The sequence below is a fragment of the Dermacentor albipictus genome, chromosome 7, assembly GCF_038994185.2.
Source record: "Dermacentor albipictus isolate Rhodes 1998 colony chromosome 7, USDA_Dalb.pri_finalv2, whole genome shotgun sequence".
NCBI lineage: Eukaryota > Metazoa > Arthropoda > Arachnida > Ixodida > Ixodidae > Dermacentor > Dermacentor albipictus.
This window is the reverse complement of record NC_091827.1, coordinates 115,090,770-115,103,661: the sequence shown is the minus strand read 5'-3', so window position 1 is coordinate 115,103,661 and position 12,892 is coordinate 115,090,770. Positions and strand designations below refer to the sequence as shown.

General features: G+C 48.3%; 1 protein-coding gene across 9 annotated transcripts in view; it reads right to left on the bottom strand.

Moving 5' to 3' along the window:
• LOC135918500 (uncharacterized) overlaps positions 1-12,892 on the bottom strand; it is a 349,800-nt gene that overhangs the window by 29,244 nt on the left and 307,664 nt on the right. For all 9 annotated transcript variants that reach the window (XM_065452107.1, XM_065452109.1, XM_065452112.1 and 6 more), the window contains one exon: positions 11,541-11,665. In XM_065452107.1, coding sequence (XP_065308179.1) covers positions 11,541-11,665 — 125 coding nt within the window. The remainder of the gene's footprint in view (positions 1-11,540; positions 11,666-12,892) is intronic.

Below are 12,892 nucleotides of genomic sequence, written 5' to 3'. Positions count from 1 at the left end.
TAATGAGTTCTTCGAGGATAAACTGGGCGTTATCTGCAGATCGTTTGATCCTGTGGAGAACGAATACTGCGCCAGATAGGGTTCACAAACGTGTGTTGTTCTGGCAAAGCTAAAAACCTGACCCAGAAGCCAAGTAGAAGGTTTTCCTTTCGTTCGAGTTGACAACCGGTCTTTCGTTCGGGACGACGTATCTCATTCGCAAGATGTAACTTTGATAACAGAAAAGCGGCCATTTCAAATATGGCAGTTAAAGCACGCCTGAAGAGCTTCGTTTATTTCAGCAGAACAAGAACACTAAACAAACATATATCAACTAGAGTATACTTTGCTGTCTTATGATCCACGCGTTTGTGTTATCACGGAGACCTGGTTCGATGATTCGATCGAGGACGATTACGTCATTTCTAGATGCTCTCATATTTCCAGACGCGAGAGAATTCTCGTGGCGGCGCCGTTGCCGTAATAAGGAAAATTTATATGGCGGTAACTGTTGTCCAGAAAGAGCCTTCATCCAGCAGTACACTTAAAGTAGGCCAATGAGGAAACTGCAGTATATGATTCTTCGTGTTTACTTCGTTTTCTCTTGAGTAATCGCAGGCACAATAGCAACGTCAAAAAAAACACACACAAAAGAAAGGGACACTGACAGACACGGACAATCGCGGTGTCTTTCGGTGTTCCTTTTTTTTTGAGGATGTTTTTCGACACTGATATTATTCTTGCAATAAGTGACCAACTCGTCCAAGAACTTGCTTTGTTTAGTAATCTTATGGGACGGGAGTAGCCTGTCTACTACGGGAGCCGTTTCCAAGCGTCACACGTGCGCGTGTACATGATATACGAATCTGCCGTTTAGAGCACGCATGACAACACGCAGCATCTCATTCGGCTTGCGCGTGGAGACCGACCTTTTTCGTGAATGCTGTAGACAAGGGCAAGCTCTTTATTCACGCACTGATGCACGACGCTAGTAATCGCTGTGTAGCAGCGCGTAAACCAAATAATCTCTGGCGTGCGCTGGAGCGAATATATGAAAGGTAACAACAGCACGCTATTGTACACACGCCTCTTGAAAATGGCATACAGAAGTTAGCTTATGTTATGTTAGCTGTTCAGTCAAGGAACAGCCACACAAAGCCAAGAGACACTGGACATTCAACACTCGATAACACAAGGGCAGTAAATGCATGCTTTATGTTCTGTAGAAGTGGTTAAACAGAAACATAGAAATTTTGATGTAATGGTTTAATGTACCCGATATTTCTCCAATAAAATTAGGTATTCTTGAAGAATCTTCTGTAGCAGATAGCACAATCGAGCTCGACTGCCGAGACAGGCCGACCTTATTTGGAATTTGGACACGATATCAAAATGCATAATTAGTTAATTAAACAAAATGCACGATTAGGTTAACTAATTACATAACAGCAGAAATTGCAATTTATAAATCGCAACCTCGGAGTTGGCGAGGTAGATCGAAGGTAAACGAATCCTCAGGACAACACCAGTTTCGAAGAATTGATTCCCGAACTTCGCAAAGGAATACAATGGCAGGCCATTTAATTTTGGGCCGCAGTGAAGAAAACAGCGTTTCGTTAAATAAGAAAGCGGAACAAAGGTGCATTTTTACAGCAAGTTTGACGGTGCATATCTAGGAATCGATGTCATCCACATAATTCTTTTCAAGTGGATATGCCCAGCAGTCTTACGATCAATAATTCATAAATTTCGATAGGTGACATTATTAGTTAAAACCATATTTAGTGATGTTTAGTTAATTAGCAGATCAGGCTCTTGGACTTCTCGTGCAAATAATGCCCTGTTTTTCAAGTACACCAGCTCAAGGACTAGAATTACGCTATGTGTCAGAGGAGATTTTTCAAACTTACTGAGTATTCACTGAAACACCTGGTATAAATATGGTGCTTTCTTTTAAGCTGTGGCAAATTTTCGAAAATCGCCTGTGGAAGATAGCAAAATTCTTACCCTTGATCTAAAGTACTCAGTGAGGCAGCCATTACTTTTACAAAAAATTACGATGCCTAGGGTGGTTGCTTGGGCTAGTTGGTAATTCATGATCAAAAATAACGTACAGCGCAAAGGACAAGGACAGTGATAGACGACATACACAGCGCTGTGTATGTCGTCTATCACTGTCCTTGTCCTTTGCGCTGTACGTTATTTTTGATTTTACGATGCCTAATTACTTCATTAACATAATTGCACTGATGACCTTTCTATATAATTGTATAATGGCGTATATTTTATCTACGAAATATAGCCGATGGGTTTGCACGGCGCAGGACCGCACCAGTTGCAAGATATTAATTTTCATAGTGTTCGAAGAAAATCACTGCCATCCCAGTTACTTTTTTTAGAAAACGCTATTTGTGCATTGAAGCACAAAGGTAACTCGAGCAGCAATGTATATTGTCGGGATTTGAAGTTAATATCTCGAAACGGGTGCAGTCACGAGAATTCGCTCCAAGTGAATACACCTTGCGAACTCGGCAGCTACATTTGGTAGATTCAAATATGATCTGTAAGGTAAGTAAATAAATTTTTAATCAGTATAACTATGCTAACTATTCAATTAAACACCTTGCTTTCTTGTGGACGTAATGGCCGCCTCATCGAGTGATTTAGATGACAGGTTACAATTATACTATCTGCCACAGGGATATTTTACTTATTTTCATACAGCTAAAATAGTAATCTGGATACATACATGCGCAAAGGATACAGCGTGCTCTATATAACGACCCGCCATGGTTGCTTAGTGGCTTTGGTGTCAGGCTGCTACGTACGAGGATGCTGGATTGAATCCCCGCTGCGGCAGCCTCATTTAGATGGGGCAGGAATGCAGAAACGCCAGTGTACCGTGAATTGGGTGGCGTGTTTTAAAAAAAAAACCCAGGTGATGAAAATTATTCTACGTGCCCCACCATGGCGTGCCCCATATTTTGATCTTGGTTTGACACAAGATACCCCAGAAATTCTGGCGCTCAATTGAAGTAATCTTGGCCGTGGTTGAGAAACACGTCTAGATGCTATAGATGGACACCATCAAATGCACGTTGTAGGCTATATTGTATGAATCAGATCCCACTCTTTTATTATTCAGCGTAATTGCAATATTAATTCCACAATAATGATTGAATTTTGTCAGCATTAACTTTGCAACAATACTGCCTACGAGAAACCTGTGCAGGGTTCGAACGGGCATCTAGTTCAGTATTCTTCAAATTTGGTATAGATAGATAGATAGATAGATAGATAGATAGATAGATAGATAGATAGATAGATAGATAGATAGATAGATAGATAGATAGATAGATAGATAGATAGATAGATCATCATCATCATCATCATCATCATGATCAGCCTGGTTACGCCCACTGCAGCGCAAAGGATTCTTCCATACTTCTCCAACTACCCCGGTCATGTGCTAATTGTGGCAATGTTGTCCCTGCAAACTTCTTAATCTCATCCGCCCGCCTAACTTCCAGCCCCCCGCTGCTGCGCTTCCCTTTTCTTGGAATCCAGTCCGTAATCCTTAATGACCATCGGTTACCTTCCCTCCTCATTACAAGCCCTGTCCATGCCCATTTCTTTTTCTTGATTTCCACTAAGATGTCATTTACTCGCGTTTGTTTACTCATCCAATCTGCTTTTTTTCTTATCCCTTAACGTTACACCCAATATTCTTCTTCCCATAGCTCGTTGCGTCGTTCTCAGTATAAGTAGAAACCTTTTCGTAAGCCTCCAGGTTCCTGCCCCGTAAGTGAGTAGTGGTAAGACACAGCTGTTATACACTTTTCTATTGAGGGATAATGGCAACCTGCTCTTCATGACCGGAGAATTCCTGCCAAACGCAGCCCAGCCCAATCTTATTCTTCTGATTATTTCAGTCTCAAGATCCGGATCCGCGGTCACTACCTGCCCTAAGTAGATCTATTCCCTTACCACTTCCAGTGCCTCAACACCTATCGTAAACTGCTGATCTCTTCCGAGACTGTCAAACATTACTTTAGTTGTCTGCAGATTAATTTTTAGACCCACCCTTCTACTTTGCCTCTCCAGGACAGTGAGCATGCATTGCAATTGGCCCCTGAGTTGCTAAGCAAGGCAATATCATCAGCGAACCGCAAGTTACTAAGGTATTCTCCATTAACTCTTACCCCAATTCTTCCCAATCGAGGTCTCTGAATACCACCTGTAAACACGCTTTGAATAGCATTGCAGAGATCGTATCTTCCGGCCTGACGCCTTTCTTTATAGGGATTTTGTTGCTTTCTTTATGGAGGACTACGGTGGCTGTGGAGCCGCTATAGATATCTTTCAGTATCTTTACACACGGCTCGTCTACACCCTGATTCCGTAATGCCTCAATGACAGCTGAGGTTTGGACTAATCAAAAGCTTTCTCGTAATCAATGAAAGGTATATATAAGGGTTTGTTATATTCCGCACATTTCTCTATCGCCTGATTGATTGTGTGAATATGGTCAACTGTTGAGTAGCCTTTACGAAATTGTGCCCGGTCCTTTGGGTCACAGAAATCTACGGTGTTTCGGATTCTATTTGCGATTACCTTAGTGAATACTTTGTAGGCAACGTACAATAAGCTGATCCGTCTATTATTTTTCAAGTCTTTGGCGTCGCCGTTCTTATGTTTTAGGATTATGTTAGCGTTCTTCCAAGATTCCGGTACGCTCGAAGTCATAAGGCATTGCGTATACTTGGCGGCCAGTTCCTCTAGAACAATTTGCCCACCATCCCTCAACAAATTTGCTGTTACCTGATCCTCCCCAGCTGCCTTACCCCTTTGCGTAGCTCCCAAGGTGTTCTTTACTTCGTCCAGCGTTACTTGTAGGATGTCAAATTCCTCTACACTATTCTCTCTTCCTGTATCGTCATGGGTGCCACTGGTACGGTATAAATCTCTATAGAACTTCTCAGCCACTTGAGCTATCTCAGGCATATTAGTAATGATATTGTTACGTAGGAAGACACCGACGTAAAGCTATTTACAAGTATATTTACAAGGCAATACGCCGCAGTTGACCAAGAGGCAACAGCCCGCGCTAGCTTCCAATCGTCCTCTTCGTCTTCTTCCTGCGCGGCTCTTTGTCATTGGGAATACTACCCCGTAGCACTACCCCCGGCGGCAAAAGCGCCGTCCCGGAGCGACTAAAGGCTGAACTCTGAAGCAGTGTAGTAGCTCTTGAGCCTACTGACGTGCACAACATCACTAGACGCCAGAGTAGATGACGAGGTTGAGCTCACAGGACAGGAGCAATTTCATAAGTCACAGGCGTCACCTGGCGCAGCACGCGGTAGGGCCCTGTGTACCGCGAAAGGAGCTTTTCGGAAAGTCCAACGTGACGACAGGGCGACCACAGGAGCACGAGTGCACCAGAGGAAAACTGTACGTCACGGTGGCGGGCGTTGTACCGACGCTGCTGCGTGGTTTGCGAGTCCGTCAGTCGGGCACGGGCAAGCTGGCGTGCATGATCGGCGAGGGCGATGGCGTCGCGCGCATACGCGGTTGTTGAGGTCGCAGCAGGAGGAAGTACCGTGTCAAGGGGCAAGGTCGGTTCGCGACCGTAGAGTAGATAAAATGGAGAAAATCCGGCGGTGTCGTGCCGGGAAGAATTGTAAGCAAAGGTGACGTAAGGAAGGGCAACGTCCCAGTCGTGGTGGTCCTTCGAAACGTACTTGGACAGCATGTCGGTAAGAGTACGGTTTAAGCGCTCTGTCAGGCCATTGGTTTGAGGATGGTATGAGGTAGTCAGCTTGTGTTGAATAGAGCAGGAACGCACAATGTCGGCGATAACTTTCGAGAGGAAGTTACGACCACGGTCAGTAAGCAGCTGTCGCGGGGCGCCATGCACTAAGATAATGTCATGCAAGAGAAAGTCGGCGACGTCAGTGGCGCAACTGGTAGGTAGAGCCCGCGTGATAGCGTAGCGGGTGGCGTAATCAGTTGCGACGGCTACCCATTTGTTCTCAGAGGATGACGTGGGAAAGGGACCGAGGAGGTCTAATCCAACACGAAAAAACGGTTCCACAGGGACGGTGATCGGCTGGAGATGACCGGAAGGTAGCACCTGAGGTGTTTTCCGACGCTGGCAGGGATCACAGGCAGCAACATAGCGTCGGACGGAGCGAGCAAGACCAGGCCAATAGAAGCGGCGGCGGGCGCGGTCGTACGTGCGGGTTACGCCAAGATGTCCTGCAGTGGGTGCGTCATGCATCTGAAAGAGCACAGTTTGTCGTAGATGTTTTGGTACGACAAGAAGAAGATCAGGGCCATCAGGGAGGAAGCTCCTTCGGTACAGAATGCCGCCCTGGAGGACATACCGGCGAACGGATGCGTCGGTAGGTGTAGAGCGCAGACGCTCGATGAGTACTCGCAGCGATAGGTCTCGGTACTGCTCATCGGCGATGTTAGCGAAGGCAGACACAGAGAAAATGCCGTCGGTGGTACTACTGTCGGCGTCGTCAGGCTCGTCTACCGGGTAGCGAGACAGGCAGTCAGCGTCCTTGTGTAGTCGGCCAGATTTGTAGGTGACAGAGAACGAATATTCTTGGAGGCGTAAGGCCCAACGACCAAGTCTTCCTGAAGGGTCTTTCAAGGAGCATAACCAACAAAGCGCGTGATGGTCTGTGATAACGGAAAAGGGTCGGCCATATAAGTATGGGCGGAACTTCGCAACCGCCCAAACTAGGGCCAGACACTCACGCTCAGTGATGGAATAGTTGCGCTCCGCGGGCGAGAGGAGCCTGCTGGCGTAAGCGATAACACGGTCGTGGCCACGCTGGCGTTGTGCCAGTACTGCGCCAATTCCGTGACCGCTGGCATCAGTACGGACTTCGGTAGGCGCAGAAGGATCGAAATGGGCCAGAACGGGAGGCGTTGTGAGAAGATCGATGAGAAGCGAGAATGCGTTATCGCCCCACTGGAAAGGGGCGTCTTTTTTCAAAAGCTCGGTTAGTGGTCGTGCTATGGCCGCGAAATTTTTGACGAAACGGCGAAAGTACGAGCAAAGGCCGATGAAGCTGCGCACATCCTTGACACACTTCGGAACAGGGAAGTGCGTAACAGCATGGATCTTGCCAGGGTCCGGTTGCACTCCGTTCGCGTCAACGAGATGTCCAAGGACGGTAATCTGGCGACGGTCGAATTGGCACTTCGATGCGTTGAGTTGCAGACCGGCTCGCCGAAAAACGTCCAGGACTGCTGAGAGGCGCTCGAGGTGCGTAGCGAATGTTGGGGAGAATACTATAACGTCGTCCAAGTAGCACAGGCACGTGGACCATTTGAAACCGTGAAGAAGGGAGTCCATCATGCGTTCAAAAGTGGCAGGAGCGTTACATAGGCCGAACGGCATCACCTTGAATTGATAAAGACCGTCGGGTGTTACAAAGGCAGTCTTCTCGCGGTCGAGATCGTCCACGGCAATCTGCCAATAGCCGGAGCGAAGGTCAATAGAGGAGAAATAGCGAGCACCGTGGAGGCAGTCAAGGGCGTCATCAATCCGAGGTAGGGGATACACGTCCTTTTTGGTAACCCTGTTAAGGTGCCGATAATCCACGCAAAAGCGCCATGAGCCATCCTTCTTTTTTACCAGCACAACCGGTGACGCCCATGGACTACATGACGGTTCAATAATGTTCTTGGCAAGCATTTTGCGAACTTCGGTGTGAATCACTTGACGCTCAGCCGGTGATACTCGATACGGGCGGCGATGAATAGGAGGAGCATCGCCGGTATTAATGCGATGTTTAACAGCTGTGGTTTGGGCCAAAGGACGATCGTTAAAGTCAAAAATATCTTGGTAGGAAATCAGAACGCGGTAGAGCGCACGAGCGTGCTCGGAGGGCATGTCGGGTGCAATCAATTTCTGTAAGTTGGCGATGGTACAAGTTGCCGACTGCGATGGTAGAGGAGGATCGGTTGAATTGTCGTCTACTGAAATCGATGCTACAGAGTGATCCTCGAATGAGCAAATTTGGGCCAGAGACATCCCGCGTGGCAGCACTTGTGTCGTCAAGGCAAAATTGACCACTGGCAGGCAGACGCAATTCGCCGTAATAGATAAAATAGTATGAGGTAGTGTGATCCCGTGTGTAAGGAAGACGTCTTGCATAGGAGCCGCGATGTAGTGACCGTCGGGCACTGGTGGGGATGACACGAAGTCAACGTAAGTCAGTGCCGAAGGTGGCAAGCGAACGAAGTCGACGGAACTGAGGCGAGGAAGGTGTTCTTCAGCGGGGTCCAGAACAGGCAGGTCGAGGCGGAGAGTACTGGCGGAGCAATCGATGAGAGCAGAATGTGCGGAGAGGAAGTCGAGGCCGAGGATGATGTCGTGGGGACAGTGAGCGATGACTGTGAATAGCACGGTAGTGGAGCGATCGGCGAAGGAGACGCGGGCGGCACACATACCAATTACGGGGGCTGTTCCGCCATCGGCGACACGGACAACAGGCGTCGTGGCGGGCGTGATTATTTTCCTCAGCCGGGTACGAAGATCCGCGCTCATTACCGACAAATGCGCCCCAGTGTCTATGAGAGCTGATACAGGAACACCGTCGACTTGCACGTCAAGAAGGTTCAGATGAGTGGGCAACGTCAGGAGAGGATTTGGCGGCGTAGGGAGCAATGCAGCGTCACCTCGAGGCGCTGCATCGTCTAGTTTTCCGTCTGGGAGCGGCGTCCGAAGGGAGTCGGCGAATAGGAACGACGGGGCTGGGGAGAGCGAGAATGTCGTCGTTGGGGCGAAGGCTAACGAGAATAGGGGCGGTTCGGCGCAGGAGAATCGGTGGCGGCATTATCTGAGCGGGCAGCAGAGGGACGAGAAAGGCCACCTGGGGGACGAGAGTGGGCAGTATATGTAGACTGGTTCAGGGAACTCCAGCGACTGCGGCAGTGCCGAGAAATGTGCCCAATTCGATGGCAGTGAAAACAAATTGGCTTGTCGTCTGCAGTGCGCCATTCAGAGGGGTTGCGGAAACGTGGTGGGTAAGAAGGAGCGGGACGGGGTGGAATCGAAGATGCCGGGTGGGGATCAGGGCGATGGGCCGAGCAGATGGTGTGAATACCCATGTTGGCGAACTCCTGGCGGACAACTGCCTGGATCAGGGAAACAGTGACTGCGGGTGCATTGGAGGGGCTGGAGTCGAACGCAGCCGGATAGGCGGCCTCGATCTCACGCCGGACAATCCTGGTAACATCGCCAGTGTTGTTGGGACGAGGAGCGTCGGCACAGGAAGATGTCGCTGGGGTGTTGGGCAGACGGGCAAACTGTTGGTCGATACGTCGGCTTTTAGCGAATTCCAGGCGGCGGCACTCTTTTATAACTGCATCCACCGTCGCGACGTTGTTAAATACGAGCAAGTGGAAGGCGTCATCGGCAATGCCTTTGAGAATGTGGGAGACCTTGTCGGACTCAGTCATGTGTGCGTCAACTTTGCGGCATAGAGCCAAGACGTCCTGAATGTACGTGACGTAGGGCTCCGTTGACGTCTGCACACGACCGGAAAGCGACTTCTGCGCGGCAAGTTGGTGACCGTAGGGGTTGCCGAACAAGTCTCGAAGCTTTTGCTTAAGCGAATCCCAACTGGTCAGCTCATCTTCGTGCGTCCGATACCAAACTCGAGGTGTGCCGCCGAGGTAAAAGACGACGTTGGCGAGCATGATAGTTGGGTCCCACCGGTTATTGCGGCTGACGTGTTCGTAAAGGCTGATCCAGTCCTCGACGTCTTCCCCATCTTCTGCCGAGAATACGCCAGGATCACGGGGAGCGGAGAGGGTGATGTAGGTCGTCGAAGGGGCAGCAGGTGTCGGAGCCGGTGGAGTCGGGTTGGCGTCGCCGGGAGCCATGAAGGTAGGCTCGACGTACCGTCCACTGCGAAGCTCCGTGACGAGGTACAGGGAACGTCCACCTCCACCAAATATGTTACGTAGGAACACACCGACGTAAAGCTATTTACAAGTATATTTACAAGGCAATACGCCGCAGTTGACAAAGAGGCAACAGCCCGCGCTAGCTTCCAATCGTCCTCTTCGTCTTCTTCCTGCGCGGCTCTTTGTCATTGGGAATACTACCCCGTAGCAATATTGCCGGCATTGTCACTTAACGCATACATATGATTCTTGCCTATACCTAGTTTCTTCTTCACTGCTTTTAGTCTACCTCCGTTCCTGAGAGCATGTTTAATCCTATCCCTGTTATACTTCCTTATGTCAGCTGTCTTACGCTTGTTGATTAACATGGAAAATTCTGCCAGTTCTATTCTAGCTGTAGGGTTATAGGCTGTCATATATAGGCTCTTCTTATTCAGATCTTTCGTCTCCTGCGATAGCTTACTGGTATCCTGTTTAGCGAAGTTACCACCGACTTATGCCGATGCCCATAAGATTGTCGTTCATTGCTTCAATACTAAGGCCCTCTACCTGAGTTAAAGCCGAATATCTCTTCTGTAGCTTGATCCGGAATTTCTCTATATTACCTCTAACCGCTAACTCTTTGATTGACTTCTTATGTACCAGTTTCTTCCGCTCCCTCAAGTTTCGGCTAATTCGAGTTCTCATCACCGTATGGTCACAGTATCGCACCTTGCTGAGCACGTCCACATCTTGTATGATGCCAAGGTTAGCACAGAGTATAAAGTCTATTTCATTTCTAGTCTCGCCATTAGGGCTCCTCCACGTTCATTTTCGGCTATCCCTCTTGTCGGAGAAGGTATTCATTATCCGCATATTATTCCTATCTGCAAACTCTACTAATTCCCCTGCTATTCCTAGAACCTATGCCAAATGCCACTACTGTATCCAGCCTGTTTCTTGCCTACCCTGGCATTGAAGTCGCCCGTCAGTATAGTGTATTTTCTTGTGACTTTACCCATCGCCGATTCCACGCCTTTATAGAAGCTTTCGACTTCCTGGTCGTCATGAGTGTATGTAGGGGCGTAGGCCTGCACGACCTTCAATTTGTACCTTTTATTAAGTTTCATGGCAAGACCTGCTACCCTCTCGTTATTGCTGCATAATTCCTGTATGTTAACAGCTATATCCTTATTAATCAGGAATGCGATTCCTAGTTCACGTTAAGCTCCGGGAGCACAGGACGTGCCCGCTTTTCAGCACTGTATATGCTCCTTTTGTCCTCCTAACCTCACTGGGCCCTATTATATTCCATTTACTGCCGGCTAACTCCTCCAGTAGCACTGCTAGACTCGTCTCATTGGATAACGTTCTAGCATAAACGCTGCCAGGTTCTGATTCTAATGGCGGCATGTCCGGACCCAGAGATTCTTAGCACCCTCTGCTGCGTCACAGGTCTGACCACCACCGCGGTCAGTTGCTCCGCAGCTGCTGGGCACTGAGGGCCGGGGTCAACTACGGATAGATAGATTCTTTCTATTTAGAACCTTTTCGCATATTCATGCATTCCTTTCCTGCTGCGTCCTGTAGACGCGTGCACAAGAACTTGCTTCGAGGTGAAACTTCAACCCCCTTAAACTCTTCTATACCTTGGTCACTTTCGGATCGGTCACATTCAAGGAGTTGCGTAGTTCATCTTCAATAGCTGTAGCATTCTGCCTTATGTAGCTGATAATCGGCACTCCACGACGAATTCTTGCCGTGTCATTTGCACCTGCAGAAAAATGCAAGAAGCTATGAGCTACAAACACAGCTGCACATGTCAGTGTCTGCTCTTGGTTTGGCTGTTTCAATCATCTTACCACGTTAAACATTTGAAGTAATTAAATGTTGCCCGTGCTCATGCAAGATGCAGTTCTCATGTAGGTAACGAGACTACAGAAATCAGCCTCAATCAATGAAAACTTATATTTACTGCACCTCATTGACGGGCAAGGCTCTAAGGCCTTTGTTAGAGAAGTCTACACTCTTCATCTATTTTCATAGCAGTCGCAATAGAGAACAATGTTGCCTGCAGCTAAAGTTCCCGTAACGTATTCCGGGTGACTCGCAAGGTGTGCTCCATGTTAGGAAAAGTATGAAGCAACTCAGTCTTGACGACCTTTCAACAATGGTCCAAAAGGCGTCTGCAGCCAGGACTCACAAGCCGTGTCTAAATGTCTTTCGTAGCCGTCGAACAATGACGCACCAAGAGCGTTCAGGACACGGGACACAAGTTTCACCTCTAAAACTCACTAATCCTCTTCGCACTCTTTACGCAAGCAATGGAACACACAGGACACAGTGCTCTCTCCTGTGCTTTTTAGTCAGTCGTCCTGTGTTGCACTGTTCTTGTTTTTATTCTAACGAATACCACCATTCTGCTCGTCTACAGCTGGTTGTACATTGTTTTTTAGTTGTTTTTGTTGTCTTCTTTATTGCCTTTATGGCCGTACCAAATCTACAAGCTATCCTAGGGCAGGATAAGATAGGAATAAACTTTATTTCTCCGACGGTAATTGCTGTTCGTACTACTACTTTCAGCGAAATCACTGCGCAATATCACCTAGGTAGGAGAACTCATCCTCACCCTCAGATCAAACTGGCTAGACCTCTGGCATCCACATTACGCATGCTTCAGACTAAGTGCTATCCAAAGCTGGCCCTTTTCCATACGATCACTCCAGAGGCCTTTAGCTCTACTTGCCGCGACGGTGGGGCTGTTAGCAATCTCGCACACATGCCCTGGCGATGTCCCTCGTTACTGGGACCCAATCCCATCAAGGAAGAACAATGGAGCTCTGCCATCCAGAGCTCAGAACTTTTGCGTCAAACTTGGGCTGTCCAGAGAGCCCACGATGTGGCGGTTAGGCTCAGCCAACCAGTCCTCACGTGGGATCGGCCAACAGCTCTGCCCTAGGGCAGAGCTTCTCAGGACCTTGTAATTAAAGTTCTTTGTCTG